The sequence below is a fragment of the Cavia porcellus genome, unplaced genomic scaffold, assembly GCF_034190915.1.
Source record: "Cavia porcellus strain 051 isolate PalLab524CR breed Dunkin Hartley unplaced genomic scaffold, mCavPor4.1 scaffold_3, whole genome shotgun sequence".
Classification (NCBI taxonomy): domain Eukaryota; kingdom Metazoa; phylum Chordata; class Mammalia; order Rodentia; family Caviidae; genus Cavia; species Cavia porcellus.
In genome coordinates, this window is record NW_026947486.1 from 81,853,716 (window position 1) to 81,881,315 (window position 27,600).

Sequence of the window (27,600 nt, forward strand, 5' to 3'; positions counted from 1 at the left end):
GACTATCCAGCACACATTCAACAGAGCCTTGCTGTATTGCATACTTACTTAAATCCAGGGCTAATAGTACTTACGATGTGTCTGGCAGCAAAGACCCCATCAACTATGGCACAACAGAAAGCTGCAATCACACCAAAGCTGATAAACACAATAGAAGCCACCAGCTGCAGGGGGGACAAAAGAAAGAGTGTCTGTTAGTCTTCTACTCTTGCTACTTCTCAAGATTAGGTGATCCCAAGAGACTGCTAGCCAAAGCAGAAGGCTAGCTGCCACCCCATGGGAATACTCTCTTCAGCCATGCAGAATGAATGGGAGTGGCAGTAGGTGAGGAGGGAGAGAAAAAAATGAAGCAGGTTTTTTTTTTTTACATTTTCAAGGAAAGCTAAGAAATTCACTCTCTGAGCACCAAGTGAGGAGGTGTGCTGGTGTCCAATGTGCTGTGCACAGAGGAATTTGGGTAGCCCTTCCACACTCAGACTAAAAAAAAAAGTGTTGTCCCTTTGCTATTATGTAGCCTAACCCTGTATGTTATTGATGTGTAAATGAAGGCACAGTGAGGGTACATGTCCATCTAGTCCACAGAAGAGCCCAACAACTTCTATGCCAGTGTCCTCTGCACTACCTCGCATGTTAGTAGCATAGCGGATAGTGACGAAGATAATGATAACCCTATATAGCTTTCTTCATCAATGAAAAAAAAAGGAGCATTTAGCATATGAAGACTTCAGTTCATGGATAGTTTACAAAGATTGAAGTCTCTGAAACAGATGAATTCTGTGCAGTATATGTGGAAACTGTGAAGTAAAAAAAGTTTGCTTGAACCAGACTTCCCTATTCTCTAACCATATTAGATAACAGGAAATTTTCCTAATAATTCGCCTTCTGTTACAAATATGATACTACAGCCCAATGTGTGGGGACACAAGCGTTTCAAGGTGCTTGCAGGAGCAGGCATGGATACCTGTCACCTGAACCCACTGTCAGCATCTTTCTTACTTGAAGTTTCTTGAGAGAAAGAGAAGGAAACAAGAGGACACCCAGCTACTCTCCAGGGAGAAGGAAGAAATCAAAGTCAAGGCCACCTTAGGGTTCTCCCACTTCAACAGGCTAGGAGGAAATATTTAATCTCCTTTGGGAGTTGTTCAGAAACCTCTTACCATAAATCTTACTTAACAGCACTACAGAGAATTGCTAAATAATGGATGAACTATGTCATGAAATTGGCATTATTAGCTATGCTATGATCAGTCTTACAATTAAAACTCCCCCATTATTTTGAATAATTTAAGACTAAAGTGCAAACACAACTGGCAGGGGTAGGGGTTGGGGGACATCCAGGTGAAATGGAAGAAGAAAACTATTAGAAGTCCCCTGAGAATGATTCCCCGAATTGCTGGGAGAAAACATATGGTTAGAGTTCTGTATTCCTGAAGCTATTACATTATCTGATTAAACTTGTTGTTAAATAGACCCCATTATCAGAGTCTAAAATGCCACAGAGACTTGTATTTGGGAAGCCTAATCAGTCCACCATCTGACCACTCACCAAGGCTCTTGATTTACAAGTCTATAAATTGCAATATGCTTGCAATTTAGTCTGTACCTTCTACTCCTCCCCTCCAGGAAAGCTCATATTGAACAAGGAAAATACAACAGCTTGCCCTTGGGGTACCCCATTTGGACATTTAAACGTTAAAAGCTTCATCTGGGCATGGTGGTGAACACCTGTAATTCCAGCACTTGAGAGGCTGAGGCACAAGGATCCCTCAAGTTCGAGGCCAGTTTGGGCTACAGAGTTCAAAGCTAGCCTGAACTACATAGTGAGACCCCGACTCAAAAATAAATAAATAAAATAAAAGCTTCGTCTTTGTTATATGTTCTTTCCTTTCAAATTTAGGACAAACTTGGCTTTGAACTATGGGTAATGGAGTTGCTTTAGGTTGGCTTCATAACTTTATGTCTCCTTCATTTGAGTCTCAAGTACATCTGTTATCTTAATCAGAGTCCCCTAGGTTGTAATCTAAAAAGCAAGAATCCTCTGCCAACATTTCCCACAAGATAATGTCTCAGAAACGACAATATAAGGGTCACCAATTATGCAGGACTGCAGTAAGGGAAATCACAGAAGCATGGACATTCCAGGCAAGGACAATAGCCTGAATGAACAGGCTGGAGTACTCTTTTGGAGTGAGAAACAAAGCAAAGGGCATGATTCAGAATATTCTATCCCATGGCTTTCGGAGACTAGCGAGGCCAGTGAAGAAGCATTAGGCAAGGTGACATCAAGTCCCACAACACAGCAAGTTCCCTGGAGGCTTAGGAGAAAAGGCCAGGTAGCAGTTTCTTTTATGGCCAAATTCTCACAAACTTAGAGATGTGCTACTTAGCCATATAAATGTTGAGCTTTTGTTCAGATGAAGAGATTAACTCTGTGGAGATAAAAACTTACCATCTGCCGCTTGTTCTCCACAAGGTTTGATCCGATGATTCCAAGGAATGATCCGAAGCCAAGCTAAAAGACAACATGGCATACACGGCATGTGGAAAGATAACCTGACAACACAATCATTCTCGTTGCTGGCTTCTGGTTCCTGGATATGACTCAAATGATGAAAAGAACTAGAGTAGGATGCTAAATCATGTGCAGTTACTTACACAAATACAGAATATGCAGTAAAAGTATTTTCTTCCATCAGTTGGCAATTTTCCTTTGTAGCAATGAATCACACCAGCACCACCAACAAAAAATCCCCTCTCATATGCTCAAAAACTAAAAGTAAAGGTCAACTATTGCTTTCTGGAGCTTGCTTATTTCAATTTCAATATCCATTACCTATCATGTGACTAGTGAGTCAGTAAGAGGTCTCTAATGTTAAAAAGCACACATTATATTCTGATCTTTATCTGTTCTTGAAAAGGACCTTCCACTCTGATGCATGGGTTACAGAATACAGGTTTGTAATAGCAATTTTTGATGCATCTAGCATACTAATCAAACTCTAGAAATACTTAGAAATCAGCAAGCACCTTAACCCACGCTAAAAAAATAAAAAGAAAGGCCTATATTTGTGGTTGACCCACAGCAATTTATGTTAGCATTTATTCACCTCTTCTTCCATCTCGGCTTCATTTATGGACAGAAAACATTCATTAAAGGGTGAACAGAAATGGCAGTGTATAACCCTGAAAAACAATTTCCCTGTCTAAGTGGCTAGGATTATGGCTCAGTGTAGCAGATTCTCCTGTCTGCGCAGTTTCACCATTAGTGGGTTGAATCTGCCAGTCCCAGCTAAAAATCATTACTAACCAAGAGCTATTGATGGAGATGAAAATGGAAGAGTAAAAAGTGGTGAGAATAGACCAAAAAGTCTTAACATAACTTCAGTGATTTAGTTACATTTCCCTTTAGCCTCAAATAGTCTGGATTTCTTAGCGGCCATCCTTGACTCACAGGGGCATCTATTTCAGTACAGATTGGAAATCTAACCCAGGGTTAGATTTGGTGGAGCAGTGCAGGACCCTAAGAATGAGAGAGAATGGCTGGGCAAGGTGGGGCTTGCCTGCGATGCTCACTACTGTGATGCTGGCTGAAGGAAGATGGCGAGTTTCAGGTCAACCTGGGCAGCTTAGTGAAACCCTCTCTCAACTAAAACAAAATTAAAGGGTGGGAATGTAGCTGAGCGGTAGAGCACTTGCCTAGCATGTGTGAGACCCTGAATTTAATCCCTAGTATCACACACACAAACACACACGAGAAACAGAGAGAGAGAGAAAGAGAGGGAGACAGACAGAGAGAGAGAGAGAGAGAAAGAGAGAGAGTCGAGAGAGAGATTGAGAAGAAGAGGGAGGAGGAGGAGGAGGAAGAAGAAAACAACAAAAGAGACAAGATGATGAACTCACTAAAAAAGACCACATTTGAAGCATTTTATGTTAAAGCAGCACTTGCTCCTCATTTTGGTCAAAGGAATATTCTAGAGTTTGGCAGAATTGATATCATTCCAATGTATTAAACAGGAAAATGGTGAGGCTGAGAAATTTAAGGACTTACCTATTCTCAGATCAAGTTAATAGCAGGGCCAGAACTAACCCTGTAGTCCCCTAACATCTGGTGTTCTTTCAGCCACACCCTGTGGCCCTTGCAGCCAGTGTTAGTGACCTTCAAGTAACAAGGGCCTCATTGTTGCCCCCTAGGGAAGAAGTTCTCTGCAGGGCTGGAGGCGGACTATTTGAGACAGAGCTGAGGGATTGGAAATAAAGAAAGAAACCAACAGAGCTTCCTGAAAATGGGCAGCTGCTTCTAACCAACTGATTCTCTCCTGAGACCTCAGAAATGTCAGTTCTATGGTCTCCTATCAAGAACTTCAGGGAATCATGTAATGTTCAGATCTTTGAACCACCATCATGATTTCTTCCTATCTGAACAAATAAGCTATTTGCTTTCTTTTGCCTACCGTCTACTTTTTCAGGAAAAAAGACAAATAATTAGAAACTGAAGTCAGATTCAAGGGCTCTTTTTGGACAGCACCTCGTTATCTCTGTTTTCCATCCACTGCCCCAGACACCCAGGACTGAGGTTCAGGACTATTTGCTTAGTAGGTTACATTTGGACAACTATTCTGTGGTTTGGAGGCCAGGAATTAGGGTGGGATCTGACACCAAAACCAATGAGATTCAGGAACTCACACTATAATTAGGTAAAACAGTTCACAATTTTTTTCCATAATTCCAAAATCTACAAAGCTCATAAAACTAAAAAAGTTTTCTGATAATTTGGCAGCAAATCCTGACCTTGAACTGATGTGAGATTACTTTACAATCATTATTCCATTTAATGTAAAATTTTATATTTCATTACAGAAATATGAAGATATTTTATTATGGCATACTTCTCAAGACCCTACTGGAGTATTAAGTAATATATGATACACGCACTGTAAACCATTTCTTTTTTTTTTCTTTTTTTTTTTTTTTTTTTTTTTTTTGGTACCGGGGATTGAACTCATGTCCTCATGCTTGCCAGGTAGGCAATTATGGTGCTGAACTAAATTCTCAGCCCCAGCACTGTAAAATATTTCTAAAAACAAATATAGTCCAAATTCTAAATCACATCTGGCCCAATGATCCAGATAAGAGATTGTGGACCTGTATAAACCAAGCTAAATGAGAATATGGCCCAATAGACATCACAAAGCAAAACATGAGGAATCCCCAGGAACCATGAGACACCGTTGTGTCTAGTAAGTGTAGTAAGACACAACCGTGAAGCCCCGTAGTGAGAAGTGTTCCTGCTGTGTCTGTATGTGAGGGTGGAACACAGTGCATTTAGATAGACAGCAGGGAGGACATTTGGGGAATGGCACAAATGACTGCACCAAGACAGAAAAAAGTAAGGCATGTTCAGGGTTGTGTGGCAGTCTTGGCAAAAGAAAAGTAATGAGAAGCCAGTTATGGGCATTTCCTGCATGTTTTAAATTGTATGCTAAGGAAACAACAGGGAACCAATGGAAGCTAAGAACTTGTAGCATTGTAAAAGTCAGCAAATCATGATTGAAGTGTCAACTGTAAAGTGTACTTACTAAGTTAGGAATTTAGATTTTAGCAGGAACCTAGATTTTAGAAACATTTTCAATAAGAAGTAGGTTCCTGCCTAATTTACAATATGCTTCAAAAAGTGATTATCCAGAGGTCTTTTATATTTCCTAAGCATTCAAATTATTCAAAACTATTTTGAAAAAAATACATGTTTCTTTCTTTTTTATCAAAGGAGTGTTTGTGTTTATATGTGAAGCTGAAGCCACACTGGCCAGGAGGTTGCTAGACTATTGATTGTTTGGAATTATTCCTGTCATCTCTGTCTCCCAATAGCCTATTGTATTCTGATGCGATTTTTCAGTCACCTGATGGAACAGAAATTGTCAGTGTCTCTCCCGAAAGAAAGAAAACTCAGGCAAGTATGGACCGGACACTGCAACACCTGAGGAGAGGGTGCTAGAAAAAAAAAAGGCTTTCCCCACCCATCAGGGGGCCAACTCCATCTTGTGGGTTGCTTAGGAAATGCAGCCAAGGGCCTTATTCTGGAGGAAGAGGATGAGAGGGAAGGAGCACCCTCCCTCGCCACTGTTTGTGGATTTGTGCACCATCACCTAAAGTTTTTAGACTTGTGAAACAACTAAGGTGCTGAGCCTTTTAGGCTTTCAAAGTAGAAAGCGCACCAGAACTCTTCTGAAATGGAATGTGTCTTGAATGTTCAAGGACAGTAAAATCTTAAGCCAGTTTTCCTTTGTCAGTTTTAATTTTTAAAGGCTACTGTTCATCCCTTATAGATTAGCACATTTTTAAAGGTGCATGTGTGCCTATGTGTCTTAGAAGATGATACCGACCGAGTATTACCTTCCAGCTTAAGTACAGTAAGCTAACGTGCTAGTATTATGTACCTTGCTGGATAAAGGCATCTGGTTTGGCAAAATAAAAATGCTTCGGCAAAGTCTCAGATGACATAAAGTTATGCAAACTGAATTGATTATTTTTTAAATGCCAGCAAGCTCAATATTTACATGAATTGTATAGTAGGTCTATGCAATAGATCTAATAACTTCTCCCTAATTGGTCTCTTTTCAAAATTTAAATTCTCATGTATTGTTAATGCATTTAACCAGAGTCCAATACATCAGAGTTCCGAATAACCTGATTTTTTTTGTTGTTGTTGTTGGTTTTGCAGATCTCTACTGAAGAGACGAAGAAAGCTCGTTCCATCTGCTGCTTCCCCTCCCCTTCTCCCTTCAAATCCAACTAGGTTAAGTTTTAACTTCCTAAAGGCCATAAAACAAAGGCCTGAGGTACTAGCTCCTGACATCCTGGGTCTTCCCTATCCGGTAGCCCCGTCACAAATTGTGTTAATTGCATCAGATTGTATTAGATTGTACATTCTTCACAGAAATAGCTTCGTTTATATCATAGTAATACCTGTAACTGTAAATGTGTGTCTTCCTTTTCCCCTGGGTAAAAGATTGATATGTTAATCAATGCTCTCTTCTGTAAAGAATTGTAAAATCTTACCCAATTGATATGTTAACCATTGTTGCCCTCTACAAATAGAAAGGTTATGGTGCTAAAGTAAGGTAATTATGTCAGGAAACTCAGAGATAAAGTCTGCTGACTATGCTAATCAAGATTGGGAAGTATGTCAGAACCAAGCCACACAGGAGCTAGGTGACCTAAAAATAAGCTGTGCAAAACAAGACAGTTAATCAACTCTGACCCACTGGTCGCCCCTCATGATCTGACCAATCACAAATGGACAAATCACCAACTGTTCTGCTCTAACTGCTATGATTGGCTTCTGTAACAATGCTTGCTTGCTTTGCGGTTTTCATCCTTAAAAACACCAGCCTTGCCCCAACTCAGGGTTCTCCGTTTCCACCTGTTTGGAGGACCCCGTGTACACGGAATAATAAAAACCCCATTGTTTTTACATGAGAGCGAGGCCCTTGGAGTCTTCCTCGCGACACCGGTCTAACATTTTGGAGGCCCTAGCGAGATCAAACTGAGAAGAGACCTCCTCGCAGAGGGAGACCCCAACGGCACCTCTCTGGGGTAAGTAGTACGGCCAGTTTTTGTTTACTTTCATTTTGGATCGATCCGCCATTTCCTTTCGCCCCAGGCCGAACTCCGGCTCTACTTCACGGGCAAATTCTGTTCTTGGGTGATCGGGGGACGCCCCACACGGTTTTCCGTGACTCACCGTCTGCGATAGGATTTTCCTATCGATCTGGGGAATTTCATTCCCAATCTGTGGTCCGTCTGGGCCAATCTGGGGAATTTCATTCCCAATCTGTGGTCCGTCTGGGCCAATCTGGGGAATTTCATTCCCAATCTGTGGTCCGTCCGGGCCAATCTGGAGGCACCCCTTAAGGTGACTCGTTTGATGTGAAACTAATGCGTGAGAGTGAGGTGGCCGGCCTGTTTGTCCTGTGTGTTGTGACTGTTGTGATCGGTTATTTGTTGTGTCGCGCGTACGCTAACCACTCTTTGTCTTCAGAACACCATGGGACAAATGACATCGTCCCCATTGTCCCTCACCCTCGACCATTGGTCGGAGGTTCGAGAGAGGGCTCACAATCTCTCCTTTCAGGTTAAAAAAAGTAAATGGCAGACTTTCTGCTCGTCTGAGTGGCCCACATTCTCCGTGGATTGGCCACCGGAGGGGACTTTCCACCTTCCCCTCATCTTAGCAGTTAAAAACATCATCTTCCGCCCTGGACGAGAGAGCCACCCCGACTGGGTCACCTACATCTTGGTATGGCAGGACCTCAGGGAGAAGCCCCCACCATGGGTAAAACCCTTCCTTCCTCCGCCCTCTCCTTGGTTGCCTGTTTAAACTTATTACTAACTTAGGGGCTTGTTGCCCATTTCTGTTGCAGGATCCATATGGCTTATTAGATTCAAGGTTCATGATAAGAAAAATTATTTCCTTTAGCTGACCAAACTATGCAAGAAGCTCCCTTTGTTTGTGTCTTTAATGTTGTGGCACCTTGTTTAATATGTAAGACTTCAATTGATTGCTTGCAACCTCGGCATGCCTTTTAAAAGGAGTATTTTTTCTCTCTGGTGAAAATGTAAACATGTGCACATATATATGTATATCTATGGTTGTTAAGAGTCATGTCAACTTTGCCAAGTAAAAACCAGGCGGTACTATATTTGAGCCAGTTAAAAGGTTACAGTTTTGTTTTTAAAATACAACATTTTTATGTGGTAAAAAAACATAAAATAAGTATGTTTTGGACTACTAGAAGGTGACTTCAAGGGTTTTGTTGAGAGTTTTGATGTTGTCTGAGAAGTGAAAAAAAAGGTAATTGACTGGTAATAGTAAAAAGAGGGACAAAGAGAGTGGTCTTCAAGTAAAGGTATCTGGCTATGCCAGAATGTAGAAAAAGATTAAAACTTAGTTTGAGAGGTATTATTGTAAGTTGTAAAAGGCTCAAGAGGATGTGAATTTTATTTGTCTTGGTTTATAGTACTACAAATAACAGGTTTGACAAAAAGTAAATGTGTTCAAAATTTGACAGTATTAGATCAGTTTTGGTAAAAGTATACATAAGATTGTACTTTGCTGCAAAATGTTTTCATTAAAATGAGATTATAGGTGATATTAAAAATAAGATACAAGTTCTTACATGTGCTGTAAACATCTGGGAGATTATACAGCACAATTTTGTTACCTATAAAAAAGCCCTTTTTGTTAAGAATATAATTTTAATAAAATAATGGCCTGTCACGTGACACCCTTGGACAAAAAACAGTGTGCCATCCAGATGAAGCCGGCTCTCTGATCCGGAATGCCAAAACCATGTTCTCCTTTTGTGCCACCCTGACTGGACATCCAGAGGTAAGGAGGTTTCCCAATATTGCCAGTTGTTCTCTTTGTAACTCAGTCGGCCCCACATGTTAGACAAAAATTACAAAGGTTTGAGAGGTTTAAAAAAATGCCCCTCAGCCAGTTAATAGAGATAACACAAAAAGGTCTTTGAAAACTAAAAAATTTACAAAAAGATAGCCAAGGTGTTAAAATTGCTCTATGAGAAAAAAACTTTTAAAAAACAGACGAGAGTTTCTGGGGGCAGTTGGATACTGTAGGCTAAATTTTACTAAAAAGCTTGCCTCTATATGACTGACTCCCATAAGGGAGAAACTCAAAATTCGCTGAACTGGACTGATAAATGTAAACAGGCCTTCCAACAGCTCAAGCGGGCCTTGACAGAGGCCCCAGCCCTGGGACTCCCTGACGTTACCAAGCCTTTCATCTTGTTCATAGATAAACTCAGGGACATTGCCAAAAAAGTCCTAACTCAGGACATTGGCCCTTGAAAGAGGCCTATAGCCTACCTCTCCAAAAGACTTGATCCAGTAACAGGAGTATGGCCCCCTGCCTAAGAATACTAGCTACTGTGACAATGTTACTTAAGGAGACAAAGAAACTCGCTTTGGGCAAATGATTTCTGTGGTAACCTCTCACAGTTTAGAGACTCTTATCAAAACCCCTCCTAAAAAAAGGCTCTCAAATGCCAGAATTCTACTGTCAAGCCCTGCTTCTAGACCCAGAGTTAATGATATTCAAGACTTCTTCAGCTTTAAACCCAGCCACCTTTATGCCTGATGATGATCCGGAGGAACAAAGGACACCTCTCCATGAGTGTGCTGACATCCTCGAACTGCAGCAGAACCTACAGGCTGATCTTACTGACCAGCTTTTGGGAAATGCCGACAACTGTTCGATGGAAGCAGCTTCATCCAAAACGGCAAACGAGTGGCCGGGGCAGCAGTGACCGCCGAAAAGGAGGTACTCTGGGTTAAGCGGGTAGAGTCTGGCACTTCTGCCCAAAAGGCGGAGCTTGTTGCTTTGACTGAGAGGCTAAAACTAGCCACAAAAAAGAGGATAAACATTTTGTTTACTAAAGACATCCCTTTGCTACTGTACATATACGGGAAAGCCATCTAAAAATGCTCCACAGATTCTAGATTTGCTGGCAGCTGTCTGGCTGCCTCAATGGGTTGCTATTCCTTACAAGGCTCACCCAACCAGAGATAAAAAATAGCAACCACATCAGAGGGGTCAACCAAGAAAGTAACTGCTCTGATACTAGTCCTCTGACCTTGTCAGAACTAGTCTACACAAAGAAAGACCTACAGTTGGCATCTCAACTTGGAATAAAGTCTCCCACCCCAAGGGGCTAATACCAGTTACCTGATAAACAAGTACTGTTACTGGAGGCACTAGGGTGGGAGCTGTTTCACCTTGCAGAATTGTTCAGAACTCAGTATTTTATTCCAAAACTCTACAAACTGACCACCTCTTCGAGCTCCAGATGCCCACAGTGCTTGTTAGTCAACTCAGCCAAGAGCTCTGCGTTGGAGACCACCCGACATCAAGAAATTGTTCCAGGAGAACATTGGGAAATAAACTTCATAGACATGGTAAAACTTAATTTACAGGGACACCGCTATCTCTTGGTATTAATAAACATTTTTACTGGCTGGGTAGAGGCTTTCCCTACTAAATCTGAGTCAGCCTTAGTGGTAGTTAAAAGGCTATCACATGAGATCATACCTTGATTTGGCCTCCCACTATCAATGGGGTCCGATAATGGCCTGGCTTTCATAGCCCGAGTCACCCAAAAGTTAGCCCAGGCATTAAAGATTAATTAAAACTCCACTGTGTCTATCAGCCACAAAGCTCAGGGCAAGTAGAACGTATGAACCAAAGTCTCAAGGACATTTTAGCTAAGCTGTCTTCAAAAACTGACAATAATTGGATGAGCCTTCTTCCCTTTGCACTGTTAAGAGCTAGATATACCCCATATGTTTCTAAAATTTCCCCCTTTAAAGCCATGTTTGGGAGGCCCCCGCCATTGGTTCCAAGATTATCAGAAGACAAATTAGCTGAAATTACTAATCGAGATCTTAAGTCCCTACAGACACTCCAACCTGTGTTGGCCTGGATCCACCAGCTGTTTAGACAAAAACACTTGGACCTGCCTTCAGAGACCAAGGCCTCAAGGACTCCAGTCTTGGTTCGATGTCACCACCATGACTCCCTCGAACCCCACTGGGAAAGACCTTTCACCGTGATGCTCAGTACCCCCACTGCCATCAAGGTAGCAGGAAAAACTGCGCGGATTCACTACACTCATGTAAAGCCACTGGAAACAGCAGACAACGAGGGACATACTCAGTGGACTACACAACAGACTGGTAACCCTTAAAGTTAAAAATTGACTAAAACATAGTTAGATTATGCTGGTCATGAACTGTTTTAGCTTGCTTGTTTTGATTTTAATAACATTAATGCCGACCTTACATGGCGGCTTTGGTCCCCCTGTAAGCAAAAAAAAAACAATTGTTAAAGATCTTTGTATAGGAGCCCCCTTTAAAAAATATAAAACGGAATTCTCCCCTATCTCCTTCCCTTGATAAGACCATTAGTGACCTTAATCCTAATCCTAGCCATTGTCCCTTGCCTCATTAACTGAATTACCCAATTCATAAGGGGACAAGTCTCTCAGGTCAAATTAATGGTCATACGTCACCAATATAAACCCCTAGCTACAACAAACCTCTAAGATTAGAGGTCATCCCCCCCCCAAAAAAAAGGGGGGAATGAAGAGACGAAGAAAGCTCGTTCCATCTGCTGCTTCCCCTCCCCTTCTCCCTTCAAATCCAACTAGGTTAAGTTTTAACTTCCTAAAGGCCATAAAACAAAGGCCTGAGGTACTAGCTCCTGACATCCTGGGTCTTCCCTATCCGGTAGCCCCGTCACAAATTGTGTTAATTGCATCAGATTGTATTAGATTGTACATTCTTCACAGAAATAGCTTCGTTTATATCATAGTAATACCTGTAACTGTAAATGTGTGTCTTCCTTTTCCCCTGGGTAAAAGATTGATATGTTAATCAATGCTCTCTTCTGTAAAGAATTGTAAAATCTTACCCAATTGATATGTTAACCATTGTTGCCCTCTACAAATAGAAAGGTTATGGTGCTAAAGTAAGGTAATTATGTCAGGAAACTCAGAGATAAAGTCTGCTGACTATGCTAATCAAGATTGGGAAGTATGTCAGAACCAAGCCACACAGGAGCTAGGTGACCTAAAAATAAGCTGTGCAAAACAAGACAGTTAATCAACTCTGACCCACTGGTCGCCCCTCATGATCTGACCAATCACAAATGGACAAATCACCAACTGTTCTGCTCTAACTGCTATGATTGGCTTCTGTAACAATGCTTGCTTGCTTTGCGGTTTTCATCCTTAAAAACACCAGCCTTGCCCCAACTCAGGGTTCTCCGTTTCCACCTGTTTGGAGGACCCCGTGTACACGGAATAATAAAAACCCCATTGTTTTTACATGAGAGCGAGGCCCTTGGAGTCTTCCTCGCGACACCGGTCTAACACTACAATGGTAATTTATATACAAAGAGACCAATCTGACGGCACAGAATCTTAAAATGCCACATTATACTCCTTACGGTTTTATACTAAGCATATTTTTTGTTTTAGTTTTCAAGATGGTTGCTGTCCACCTAAGTTAGGATGCCCTGGAATATATCTTAAAATGTAAATTTAGCCTGGTGTGGTGGTGCATGCCTGTAATCCTAGCACTTGGAAGGCTGAGGCAGGAGGATTGCTGTGAGTTCAAGGGCAGCCTGAACTACATAGCAAGATCCTGTAGCAAAGATAAACAAATACATACATAAAATCTAGACTTAACATGTATTATTCTTTCAACCAAAGATTAGCTCATTAAAGTGAAAACTCAGATTCATAAGCCCCACTCAGAATCAGAATCCCTTCAGGGAGGGAGGAGAGATCTGTGTTTTTCAAAAGTTCACCAGGCAATTCTTATTCATACTTCGGTGGCAACAATACTGCCTTAGAGTTTTTGTAGTAATTTCCTAATAACCAAACTATTCGGTTGGTGAAAGCACCCTATTCCCAGACAAGTCTGGATTCTCAGATGTTTACTGTATCCGAGACAGGAGTCCCAATTGTATTTGCTATAACATGATCTGACCTATAAATGCAAATGGATTTTTCAACTTTTCAATCTGCTCTTTTCTCCCCTTCAATTTCTATCATTAAAACCAATCTTAAAGAAATGATCCACAGGAACTATGAGGGAAAAATTTTTAAAAGTTAAGCCATGGGGACAGACTGTCCACTCAGGAGGGCTCTCCTATGAACACTTCCATGCCAGCTGTTAGTGAAAGCCACACATCCAGATGCACACCCCCACCGCCTCACCTTCCAGTGCTAGCTGAACATCAGGTACTTGAATTTTCAACAACAATCATGTGCCCTCCTTTCTTTGTTAATGTATCCCAGCCAGCCACCCACGGTCAGATATTCTACAGAGAATGTTCACAGGCACTGTTCATGAATAGGAGTTTGTGCTCCTATATGACATGGAAAATACCTTCCCCTCACCCACGTAGACTGAATCTTGGGCTTGAGAATTTGCTCTTCAGTCAAAAATATTTCACTAATGTAGCTACCTGAAGCACACAAAGTCACACAGACCCTATAAATTGCTTTTCTAAGCCACCAAAATGCTCTCCTAACCCCTTTTCTTCCCTCCTCCTTTGCTTGTGTTTAAAAATAAAACCCAATTCTGCTGACGACTGGTTTTCTTGCCTCACCACAGGAAGTAGACTGGGTGTTTTCACATCACATGTTTAACAGAGGGCAATGAACACCAACGGGTGTCCGTGGGACACCTGCCCCTGACTAGGGCATAGGGGTGTCCTGCCTGCCCAAAAGCTGAGAAATAACTTCCCTACGCAGCCTCCAGCTCTTGGGAAGCACAGCCCAGACAGCCCACACCAGGCCCCAGTCTCACAAGGGGTGCTAAAGAGACTGACTATGGAATGGAATCGGTGACCTATGCAACAGGCTCCAGGCGTGATGGTGCACAGTGGTAGCTTGTCAAAGGCATCATCTTGAATCCCTTCTCTACCTTTGCTTCTCCAATCCTTGTCACTCAAAAGAGAGAAGAGCTGGGGACAAAACAACAAGAATCTTAGCTCTTTGCTGTCTTAATAGAAAGACAGAACCATCATAACCTTCCTGCTCTTTAACAAATACAACTGGAGAGCCATTTAATTGATATTAAAATTATGATCCAACCTCCAGAGTTAGGTTTTCAGGTTCAGGAGAAATGTTCATAAACCTGAATTGGGTTGGGTTTCTTTTTTCTTGTTTTGAGACAGGATTCCCCTGTGTTATCCAGGCTGGCAAATGAGGTCTTTTTAATCTGATGAATTTAAACTGTATCCAAAATGGATTGCATGCACTCCAGGTGTGGGTAAAACAATCTACTCAAATATGGCAAGAAACCATTAGAACATCTGTTTCATATTTATTGTTCATCTAAAATAAGAAGAACCAGGTCCAGTGGTGTACTCCTGTCATCCCAGCACTCAGAAGTATCACCATGAGTTTGGGGCACACGTAGTGAGTTCAAGGCCAGCCTGAACTACATAGTAGAGACCCTGTCTAAAAGAACCAAAAGAAAAGAAATTAAATGCTACTAATGTTCAATAAACTGACTGTCACTGGCATCTACCATTAGTGTCAATGTCAAATGATCAAGTGAGCTATCGTTCAGAAAGAGGGCAAGTTCCATGTGACCAAGGGTTAATGGTAGGCCATTTTATGTCTTACCTAGACTGTCTTATCCAGTTTTAATTAAAGTAGTTCCAACTAAAGGGACAAGAAGCTTGGAGAGATTTCTGTGAAAAACCATCAATTGAAGATGACCTTACTAATGTATGCACACATGAGCAGTAAGAGAATAGCAAAGTGGCTGAGTCGATGCTCCTAAATCCTGGGGTGAAGCTTTTGTCAGCCACACTGTGAGACTAAACAACAACAAAATGAGGCTTCCAATGACAAAAAAATCATATCTATTAAGAAACCAGTCAAAAGCATCCACAATGATTTTAGTGGGTCATTTGAAATAAGGATTTATAAGGATTTTGTTTAGTTTGTATGAAATATTAAAAATTATTATTTCATTTTCATCAAATTTTTGAGTTTTCATTTTTGTATGTTTTATGTACATGTATATAAATAAATAAACATACATGTTTTAGGAGTATAATGTCCATGCATTCTTCCTTTTATTTTGGTACCAGGATTTGAACTCATAACCTCACACTTACCAGGCAGGTGCTGTGTCACTGAACTATACCCCCAACACACGTTTTTCCTGATAGGAATATAGGATCATTTAAGAGATCAGTGCTGTTGTTTGCAGAATGTCAAGCTGCTAGGATTCTCGGATTGCAGGTAAGGTCAAATGCCCTCTATCATGTGTAGGAAAGCAGATGACCAGAGAGAAAAGATCTTAGCCTGGACACTGCTAATTAGGAATATCTCTTAAACTGGAAAACCAACGTACTAAAGAATATGATCACACTACTTAGGGATGGTACTAAGATTCTTGTGAATCTCAGTCCAGTTCTTAAACAGGACCAAAGTTACCTCTCTTATACATAGAAAGAGTTATGAAAAGGAAATCTGAACAAACATTACAAACTCAAACAGAATTGAAAACCATCAAAGTAGAGCCAGAATCTCGGCAACCAGCAAGCTACAGAGACCTATGGCAGCTTTCTGTACTTACAATAACTCCTGGATAATAACCTCCAACAGTCACATTCTGGGTCCTGGTGGTTGCAGCAAGGCCCACCGTGAGAATTAACATGGACACAATGAGCAAAGTCACGGTGACATAGATGGAATTTCGTTTCCTCCGGTTGAAAGCTCCTGAAAGCATAGAGAAACTGAAATTGCTCATTTCAGCTATGGAAAGAAGGAACTTTCAAAAAATTATTAGGAAGAGTTTTCTTTCCCACACCTATTGATAACTAGAGCTCTCTCTAGGGAATGGAGCTATGGGGAGATGCGGTGCTTCTATTTTTTGCAATCATTGGTGTCTCTTTTATAATGAAAATGTTTCCAGTTTGAAAATAAACAATAGAAGAAATTTCACCAGTAACATAAAAACAAAACAGATTTTGTGCTTTTGGCACTGTATAAAAGATGTGTCATACCCACTTAACAGTCTGTTTTTAAGGCCAAAGAGTAAGGCACATGATGAATGGGAAGAGTTTGTGTGGAGATATTAAATAAAAATGTTTTAAAACCAATATGAAACTAAGGAGGGTTTTTTCATGATCTAGAGATAGGAAATTTCATTTTCAGTGTAAATATCAGAACCAAACCAGGTACTTGGATTTTCTTCTCATTTATTTCTGACATTTGCCACCTCATGTATACATTTTAAAATGGTGTGTTGGCAAGATTTGTCACATAACAAATGTGTGTAATAAAGTAAGGGTCTAGAGGCCATTAGTCCACAAAGATATGTATGGGAGCAGGAAGATGGGAAGGATTATAACTTACATATTTAGGGTTATGTGAGTGTGGCACAAATATAAACGATGAGAAACTCATTCTGTTACTCAGAGCTTATCTGACATGGTAACACAAACCAATGCTTTTTTTTTTTTCGAAAACAGGCTTATTAAGTCAGATAGAAAAATGGTATCCTGGCTGAAATTTTCAATTTAATTTTTTTTAAAAATGGAATACTATTCCCCACTCTGCAGGCATCTCTCTGGCATAGGAAAGGGCCCCTCAACAAGAAATACTAGAGGAGAGCTGGCTGGGGGTCAGGATGATCCAATGGGGAGTGCTAGAGAGTCCAGTTCTCTGGTAGAGGTATGGAGGGTGAGGAGAAGGAAGAAGTGGGGAGAGCCTTATGATAGCATTACCTACCTGGGTGGCTTGACTGTCATTTATGGCTTTAAAGATATCCCTAGGGTCTATTCATTAGACCCAGTCATTCTGGGAGGCCTTGCTGCAGCCTCAGAAATCAGTAGGGGACAGAAGCTACCCAGACTGCACCACTAGGAGGTAAGAGAGAGGAAAGGAAGGAGAGGAAGAGAGAAAATCAGATGCCACTCAGGAGGCCTGCTACTGTTGGGGTGGTGTTTGGCTTTGCAGCTCCCCGCAGGTGACCCCTCCTGTATGAAAAAAAAGTGTCAGGAATTCCACCCAGGGCTAGCCCCACCATCCCTCTTGTCTTCCCCCTCTGATCCCAGCCCAAGGCTCCAACGGAGCTGGGAGGGCCTGGCCATTTTCCCTGCTGTCAGCCTAGAAAATAAAGGGCTTGACTCATCAGGGCCATTTCTAATTCAGGACAATCCTAAAACTATTTTACATAGAAATGTAGGGGTAGTCTGAACACTTATAGACACCCATACAGTAAAGCACTGGTCTAACCCTGGGAGGTGAGGTAAAGAGACTTGGGAAATAAAGTTTTTCTCCAGTGATATTTCAGTCCATCCTCTTATGGGGAAAGACATAAGCCCAGAGACACGAGGGTCCTCTTTGTGAGATGGCTGTTGGATATGCAAATGGCAAGCTGATTAGGGGTAGACAGGATAAACCAAGCTAGTGATTCAGACCACCTACAACCTGCCAGGAAACTGGGATTTGGTAAACAATCTATTTCTTCTGTTTACCTGCAAGTTAGTTATCTTTCCTCTTGATTTCATTTCTAATCTCTAAACCAGGACCCCTAAATGTATTTGATAATACATACATATTTAAGAATGTGAGTTGGCTCCACAGAGGGGCTCTAACGTAAAATCACTAATACCATCTTCTGTTTTTGTCTTCCTTTCTCCTTTATTACTCTTACAGAATCTCTCACCTTCTACCATGGCCTAAATTGGCAAAAGAGAGCGAGTGAACATCCGGATACATCAAGAGGGTAGCTCACACGCATAACCTTTGAACTAAACTGGAGAAGAGCACATGTATACATGGTCTTTCTAGTGTTTGCTTAACCCACACCTGTGCCTTCCCTACCAACTGACCTTTAATCTTACTCACAGCTCTTGGGTCTTCTTTGAAAATATCACTGTAAATCTTAAAAGCACAAGAGCCAGGTCAGAAAAGTGACTCAGCAAACCACATAGTGTCATTTGAAAATCTATTTTTTTTCCTTCTCTTTAGAACCTGAACTGAAAACTCAGTTGAGAAACCCCAAGATCTGACAACTCCACAGGGGGCTTGCCTCAAAGTAGGATTTTCTTTGTATAAAATTGCTAGGAAAACTCTCCCATCACTCAGTTTGATAGCTACTCGCTGTTCCCTCACACTTCCATAGTCACCCCTTATTTTACACTATCAGCCACATAATTACTTTATATAAAATAATTTCTAGTTGCACCTGAGGAGTTAACTATTTGAAAGAACTCCTAGGTAAATCCTTTTCAAATGACTTACCTCTCAATTTAACTTCAATGTGAATTTGACTTAATAAAATCCACATCTACTTAAACCAAAACAAATCTGTAGGTTCTCTGATGATATAGCCAGGGATCTTAAGCAGCAGCTTATTGTAGCTGCTTAGGACAATTTTCCTGGTGGTTGTTCATTTTAGAAAGGCAAAGGAAAGCCCTGTTGTTATTTGGATACAATGTAGGTTTGTACCTGTGTACCTGTGAACATATGACCATCTTCTTCCAGTTTTGTTTAGTAAGTCAACACATGAAAACACTCAGACATCATGAGCTAATTAAAAACAACAGCAGGTACTTGAAAACAGTGCCTATCACATTTTTAAAACCTTGGAGGCAGTCAATACTTGAATAAACAAAGAACATCTCAGAATTGCTTTTCTTCTCATTAAAAAAGGTTATAGGAATTGTGTGAATAAATATTTCCTATGGTCATAGAATTGATTTTGTAAATCTGAGGGCTCCCTAGAACTGAAAGCCTTCTGGCTATCTAGTGTCACAACCTTAAATCGCTTACTACTCCATCTACTTGGTGCCCAGTACATTTCTACTTAACAACTCCTGCAACCACCAGCAGTGAGAATCTGAAATCTCATCACTGGCATCACACACACACACACACACACACACACACACACACACACACACACACGGAGCAGCCTCCCTGCAGAATTACTGCAATCCTCCCTCTCTGCAGTGCCCTGCCGCTATCTCAGAATCATGGAGACCAGGATACTTCATAGCTCTAGAGGTATCCAGTCATTGCTGTCTCAGCCCTTTCAAGTTTCCCCTCTTCTGGTCTTTCCTCTCAGTTGGAGCCCCCATCTTCATTACAGTCTTTGAATCTGAGTCTCTCCATTTGCATCCTGCTGGAAAGTCACCTCCAAGAAGTTTTCCTTGATGAAGCCCAATGGAGTCACTCATTATTTCACATCCTTAAATTCCTAAACACTACTCAATTAGTATATTAATTGTAACTGCTACAATTCTAACTGCGTCTGGCCTGCGCTGCATATGATGTCCACCAGTTCCAGGAATATGTATCTGACAAGAACCAAGATGTGGATCGCTTAGAAGATAGAATGTTGTCTCTTTTCACTTGTGTTTTATTTTATGTATCTTCTTGATTATCCTCTCCCAAGAGAGTAGGTAGGATGTGTAATCTTTATGGGTGTGCAGCAAAAATGAAAGCCCAGTATCCTGTTCTGTACACCAAGTTGTGGTGACTGGCAGGTAATTCTCCAAGTTGATCTTTTGAACCAATTAGGGTTTGCTTACCTGGATCAGTTTTACTACACAGGGTGGAACCTAGGAAATTCCCATCTTGAACATTGGAGGAAACAGATGGCTGCCCGCAGAAGAGCCTCCAGGCCCTGCCAGTCTCTCAGAAATGTCCTTAAAGGCACTGAAAGCCATCACCTCCATTCTTTTAGTCAATTCTTTGAAGGAGACAATCCTGGGCCTCCAGGTGAACTGCAAATGTGTTATTTGGGAGGGAAGGAACTCCGGTTGTAGTAAAGGTGCCTTAGCGCCTGGGGGCAGTGTTGCCAAAAGGGAGAGAGGGGTTGCTGGTAGGGGATGGAAGGGCGCAGGAGTCACATTACCATCGTAATTGCCCTTTGGTTGCTCAGCTTCGAGTCTTGGACTAGCTGCTCACACGTAGGCAAACGTGCAAGGCAGGTACCTTGGGGCAGTGTGTGTTTAAAATTTTGTTTTGGCTGCGGTTGTGTCTTGACTGGAAAGGGATCTGGCCCCACCCCGAGAAAAAAATGCTTGGAGGCTGAAACACTAAGCCACCCACTCACTCTCCCCCTCCACGCATGCAAGGAAAGGTGGCATTGCCACAGCTAAACGGGAGTAGTTCCTACGCAACCTAGACGTTGATTCGGGCCTGGACTGTATGGAACCAGTGCCGGGAACTACAGGGAGACTTCTCTAAAACCTAGGGTTACCACTACAGTCGGGGATTTGCTTGTGCCATAGGTCTGCTGACTTGAAAAAGCGGAACGGGTGGTGCGTGCCGGTTTAGCGTCTGCGAGAGATCTATGGATCCTTTCCCGCAGCGTCGAGACAGGGTGAAGCCCACTCAGCTTGTTGCGCAGATGTTGTGACAAATCAAGTGTCTGGGGTGTCTAGTGAGTCCAAGAAAGAACTCCGTCGGTCTCTTCCCAACCCAGAACGTGCCAAGTAGCAGCCCCTTAAGTTCTGGGTCTCCCGTCTTTCCACTCTGCGCAGTCAGACGGGCCGGGGCCGGGAAGCTTGGTTTGCAGGTGGTTGTCCGCAGCGCGAATGTCTCTGCAGAGCCTCGCACTCTTCCACCCAGCCACCCTCGCGCAACAGCTTGGCGCGGGGAAGCCAGGGCTGCGCTGGCGCCACAGCTGGCCAAGGTAAGGAGTGCATGTTGGTGTGTAAGTAACAGAGAGGGAGAGAGGCAGAAAGAGAGAATCTTATGCCTTTGGGCTCTGAATTCGGACCGCGTTGTTGGCCTCTTTGGACACTGCAAATAACTGTGTCCTTAAAAATAAAAGAGTAAATTCTTGTGCTGAATAAGTAAAACCTTTGAGAATGCAGATCTTTCCACCATCCAGGAGATAATACTTTCTGGGGCTCCTTCTGTGAACGAAATTTGTTGACACTGCGTCTTCTGGAAGCAGTAGGGCGCTCATATAGGAGATTCGATCTTCTCGCCCCCTCCCCTGAAAATGTTCCCGCAAATTCATCGTAGACGACCTGAACAGTCTGGACGGCAGGAATTCGGGTCAGAGGGATTTTGCAGAATGTAAAGTATGTTGGAAAAAGGTAATTTCATTTGGTTGAAGTGCATCCGAGGCGAATTTTAAGATTCGGTGGGATCACCATTTGACAATCCCCTCCCGTTCTCCTGGGCTCCAAATTAATTTCTCCGCCCAGTGAAATAATAGGGATTGGGAAAGTGCCTAACAGCTGAGGGGCACTGAAATTTGTGTTGTGGTTTGTAACTATCGAAAAGCTGCTTGGAGGGGCTTCCAAGTGGTTCTCCAGGGTAGTAGTCCCTGACTGTCTGTTAGGAAAGGTGTAGAAAGATGCCCCTCCCCCTCCATTCCACTGGGAGAGGAAAAGCGCGGCTTCAGGAGACACGCGGGCTCGGGCTCGATATTCTTTCTCGCGCTCCACTCGCCCCCCACCCCATTTCACACTCACGCACATTCCGTGCATTTGGAACGGAATAGGAATCAAACTGAAGGAATGTTGATCCTGCCGCTGCAGATGGTAGGACCGGGTTGTCTCGAGTGATTCCTCAGGAATTCCCCTCCCGCCAACGCTACTCCCCCTCCCCCCCCCGCCCATCCCCCAGAGTTGCGCAAACCCCCCATCAGCGAGGTGCAAACCATCTGGCCCCACCACTGCAGCTCCAGAGAGTTGAGAGGGAGCGAGGATCCAGCTTCTTCTAATTATCTTTAGTCGTGAGCTCTTAGAAGTGAAGAGGACTTTGCAAAGAGGGAGCGTCGAATGGAAAGCGAAGGCGCAGGTTGAAGGGAAGTGTTTTTTGATCCCCAGACAGCTGGGATTTACCACTGGCTGCAAGTCTGTAGACACACTCACACAAACACGCACACACCCGCACTCCGGGGCAGAGATTCTCCGATGCTAGCTAGCTTGGCGCGCGTCGCCTGCGATGCAGCTGGGCCGCTCCCCTAGGGCTCTCTGGCCGGCCACCCAGACGCTGGGGCACGCGGAGCCCCTAGACCCGCTTCCCGCTCTCGGACTCTGGAGATGGCATGGACGCACTCAGTACAGAGCAGGGCACTCACTCTTTGCTGCTGCCGCCGGCAGGAAAGGCGGTTAGACTTACCCATGGAATCGGGCAGAGACATGTCGCTGGACCGCTGCTGAGTCAGGGACTGATGCATGGTGAAAGCTGCCGGGTCGCCCCAGTCCCCGAAGCTGCTTTAAGCTCCCCTGCCTCAGGGAGCCCCGCAGACCATCCTACTCCACGCCAGCTTCTCCCGGGCCCTAGGAAAGCTGAGAGAGACTGCCTCTGGTAGAGCGCTGCAGACCAAGTGCCGCCTCCCCCTCCCTTCCCCTCTCCTCCCTCCCTCCTCTTCTGCCTCCTTCTCCTCCTGGAGGCAGCAGCATTGGCGGTCCGTGCAGGGACCTGCGCTTGCGCAAGACCCCCCCTCCCTCGGCCTCCCCATCCTAGTTATCCACCTCCCAGCCTCCCAAGCCAGACAGGGAGCCGTTTTAGCCCCCTGGGGCCAGGGCTGAGCCGAGAAATACAAGGACGCTTCAGCCTGGGGCCAATGTGCCTTCTCTGTAATTTGAAAAGAGAGTCTTGGACAATCATCCTGTTCTAGGATTTACAGTTGGGGAGGGGGACAAAGTCAGATGAAGAGACACACACACACACACACACACACACACACACACACTTGTGCAAGTCTGGTCTTAGTGCTTCCAGAATGACATAATGGAGCTGGAGATAATCCAAGAGAAGGGCCACTCTATATCAAGAGGATGGTGGGGGGAGGCTGCCATATGAAGACAGATGAAACAAATGCACACTCTTTAGTCTAGAACGATGAAGGCTGGGAAAGGATGTGACCAGAGTGTACAAAATTACGCATAAACAGAGAGGGAGCACAGCCTTAGTCACCAGACCTGAGAATTATAGAACCAAGAGCCCCCTAAAGAACAGGACAGAGATTCAGCTGAAGGAAAGAACACTGCATCAGCATCCCAATTGGCGTTTTTGTTCAAGGTGCTTTTCTATCAGCAATCTCATTTTTTCATCATAGCAGCTACGCAGGGGAAGAGAGGAGTTCTCAATAACCCCATTTTATAGATGAAGAAAGTGAGTCTCAGGTGAAAATGTCGCATGTACCACACAGCTATTTAGTGGCAGGGGTGGAATTGGCACCTAGATCTATTGGACTCCCAGCTTAACACTCTTTTTGCTATGGCAGGTGCATCCATACCTCCTTAATTCCCCAACACAACCTAAACCAAGTCAAATATAAAACTCTCCTGAGAACCAATGAAATGGAGGAGAATACATGATTCTTTCCACATCTGCCTTGTTAATCTATTGTAAAGCTTTGCTTCCTTATCCAGGAAGGAAATGAAATCAAAGGCCCTTGCCCTTTCCCACCTTTCAAAGGAAGAAAAGATGCTTCCTGAAGGTTAAAAAGGAAACCCTTTGTGAAGAGCTTGAGCACCTCAAGGCACAGGTTCAGTGCTGTTTCAAGTGTTATTAGCAGGCCTATGCTACAAATGTGGTTTAGAAATCTGTGATATGTGTCCTAGATATAAAGACATGACGCCCCTTATTGCACAGGAGTGTGTCTTAAGTATGCTTGGCTTATGGATCAGTCTCCATAGGCTCTGCAAAGGCAGAGAAAAATCCCATATTTATACTCTTGAAATGATTGCATTTCAGTCCTGTTTACTTATCTCCTCCTCTTCCCATTCTAAATACCTTGTATTTAATGTGAACAACTCCTGCAACCAGCACTGATTTCTCAGGAGGGCTTCATAATTAACTTACTCCACTTCTGTGAAAGTAGCTTTGAGGAAAAGGGGTTTTATACAGGATAGAACAGACTGTTTAACACCTTCTTTAGAGATGCTCGGCTGTTCTAGAGCAACCAATGAGCTACAGATACTGAAAGAAGCCAAATAGAGACTTGTTACTGTACCATGCTGGCTTCGTTGGGCAGAATAGACCTTTTTTACTTTAGAAAGCAACAAGACTGCAGCCCTTTCCTTTCTGTCTTCTTCAAACCAAAGATGAGGGCCTTTGCCAGAAGCCTTTGAACCACTAGAAAAAATGTCAGCGGGTGCTCTGTCTCTAGTAGTTACTCTTAGTTACTCTGGGAATAGCCATAACACTTGATCACTCCCTATTTTGATAATATATTTGACTATTTAAATTATCATAGTACCTTCCAGATTCCAAACTTGAGAATATAGGCTAAAGGGGTTATGTCTGCAAATATATATACATGTACATGTACACATGCGTATTTACAATGGTGGCCACACAATTATTCACAGTTGCACAGATACATACATATCTCAGCAATTACACACATGCCCAGTCACTACCAACTGCCTCTCAGTTTCCAGACTTAGTTGACCAAGAACAGAAAGGATTTGTCAAAATAATGAAGCACCTTGAAGACTCCAAACATCCCTAATTAAGGTCAGAATTTTAAGGTCAGAATTGTACTTACCTTAGGTCACCTACTAGTCAGTGCTGGCACCGTAACAGCTGATTCTTCACTGAAGAGAACTATGTTTTTGTTTTGTTTTGTTTTGTTTTGTTTTGTTTTGTTTTTTTGAGACAAGGCCTCTCAGTGGAGTTCACTGTCCTTGAACTCATTATGTAACCCAAGCTGGCCTCAAACTTACAGCTATTCTCCTGCTGAGGAGAGTGCCTAGGAGAGTGCTGGGATTACAGACATGTGCCACAATGCCCAGTGGAACTATGATTAAGGGTGCTATTTCACCATGAAGATTGACTGGTTTCCACTGTCAGCTGGCAACTTTCTTTGGGTACCAGGAAAATAACCACAGCACTAGGTACCAAGCACTGGTATATAAATTTTTATACTGTTTTCTATTTTGTGATCTGCTTTAGTTATCCAACATTGTGTTTTCCAATATCAATAAGAAATCTTTTTGATAATAAGATTTTAAGTGGGTTGAACATCATTTACTTACCACTTCACTGTTATTGGAGAACTTAGAGGTTTTCTGTTTCTCAACATTGTAAATAATGTAATGAATTAAATCTTTGCATCTTTTTTTACTGTGGAATACAACAGTATAGTACAATTATTGATTCAAAAAATTCCAAATACATTATTAATTGCATGCTTATATTAAAGTATACATACTAAAATATACATACTGATAAATCTGATATATTTATACATATATAATATTATAGGTAACCACCAGCCGTAGTACTGAAACTGTCTAACATCCCAGTTGGCTCCCTTGAGCCCCCTTTGCAATCACCTTCCTAGAAGTTAGCACTATTCTGGTGTGTACCATCAAGCCCAAATATTTTGAAGGTTTTCAATACCTATTGCCGCAATGTCCTCCAAAACATTTGTGTCAAAGCACATTCCCACTGTCAGCACGTGAAAGACTTGGGCCCCCACACCCTCTTGGCTTTCAGTTAAAAAGGAAGTAGTTTTAGCCCTGGAAACACACTCAGTTACAGTCAGCAATAGTTAGGGCCAGTCAAGAAGCCAGCTTGGAGTTCAGGTGAGCACAATGTATCTGGCAGAATCCATAGATCTAGGGACCAGAGCCCGAGGACATGTCCAACAAGCAATCAACACTGTGTCATGGTCCACAAGCACCTTAGAAGCCTCCAACTGCTTAAATGTTTTCGTTATTGTATTCATTATTATTCTCTGCACATTCTTTGCACATCCCCAAAGTCTTCCTTATAGTTACCTTTCAAATTTTCTATAATGATCATTTAGTTATGCATGGTGCAGAGCTGGCATTTAGATACTTGTGAACATAATGACACTTTTCATTTACTGCTTTATTACTCGCTGAACAACTGCAGAGTACACAATGCAGCAAATTGTCCCCCGAAACACAATTCTACTCCCCAGCAGTAACAATGATTTACAGGTTAAACTGCAAAAATTTTTATTTTTGTTTATTATTTTGAGAATTAAACATTCCTTTTAAAAAGTAAATTTTCAAAATAATAAAATGGAAAATGTTTTGACTAAGCACTGTGGCTTATATATTGTTTTTCTTTTTTTGTCTTTTTCCTTTTTTTTTATCGGTACCAGGGATCGAATCCAGGACTGCCTGCTTGCAAGGCAGGCGCTTATGCCGCTGAGCTAAATCCCCAGCCCCTGTGGCTTATATTTAATAGCTTTCAAACACACCACCACATCAAAGTCATTCAATTGATCAAACTCAGCAGTAGTTCATTCTTATACAGTAAACCCCCTCGAACTTGCATTATGATACCTACTACAGACAGGGAATGGAAATTCCATATCTCCTTTCTAACTGCTAATATGTAGTAGAAAACATCTGGAGAATTATATGAAAGTGAATATAAGCAGATTTTTTAAAATTTCAAAATACATTGATTGGAAGCATTAGCAAAACGTCAAAATGATGTAGATCTATATATTTCTACTAAGTTCATGATAGGAGAATTCTGGAAAACATGCAATGTTTCCTACTACAAGAAGAAAGTAGTTTCTTTTTAAGGTCAAATGATTTTTTTTCACAGACTTTAACTTTTTCCTAATTTAAGGGCATAAAACAATAACAGAAAAAATACATGAATCAATGAATACACGAGGACAGTGTGATATTTTAAAAACTACATAGTGCTTTTTTGAATTTTACAATAAATGTTTATTATAGTTTAGAGCTAAAATGTCCCCTGAAAGTCTCTTCTATCTGACGGGTGATAGCATTGGGATGCTGTACTCATTGGGGGATTCGTCTGTTAACGGTTAATGAGTTCATAGCTGAATGTCTGGGAGGAGGAGGTGGGTCACTGGGGTGCAACCTGGAAGGAAGCATTTTTGTCCCCAGCTCCTTCCTTAGCCCTCTGCTTCCGGCCACTATGGATGGAGCAGATTTCCTCTGCCATGCTTTCCCACCCTGCCCTTTTCGCCTTGGGAGTCAGCCAAACTTTGGACTGAATCCACTGAAAATTGTGAGCCAAATAAACCCCTCCTTTCTGAAGTTGCAAG

At 42.3% G+C, this 27,600-nt stretch overlaps 1 protein-coding gene across 5 annotated transcripts in view; it reads right to left on the bottom strand.

Annotated features, from left to right (window-relative positions):
- The window catches only part of Tmem255a (transmembrane protein 255A), a 60,073-nt gene extending 37,129 nt beyond the window's left edge, over positions 1–22,944 (bottom strand). For 2 of the 5 annotated variants that reach the window (XM_003465588.5, XM_003465587.5), the window contains exons 1-4: positions 22,704–22,941; positions 16,183–16,325; positions 2,450–2,512; positions 75–164 (exon numbers count right to left, since the gene is read on the bottom strand). In XM_003465588.5, the coding sequence (XP_003465636.1) occupies positions 75–164; positions 2,450–2,512; positions 16,183–16,325; positions 22,704–22,761 (354 nt within the window). In that variant the 5' untranslated portion in view covers positions 22,762–22,941. Of the gene's footprint in view, positions 1–74; positions 165–2,449; positions 2,513–16,182; positions 16,326–22,703 lie in introns of all 5 variants that reach the window. The other 3 variants (XM_063246343.1, XM_063246341.1, XM_063246342.1) reach the window with 3 other exon arrangements.
- Positions 22,945–27,600: the final 4,656 nt, after the last annotated feature.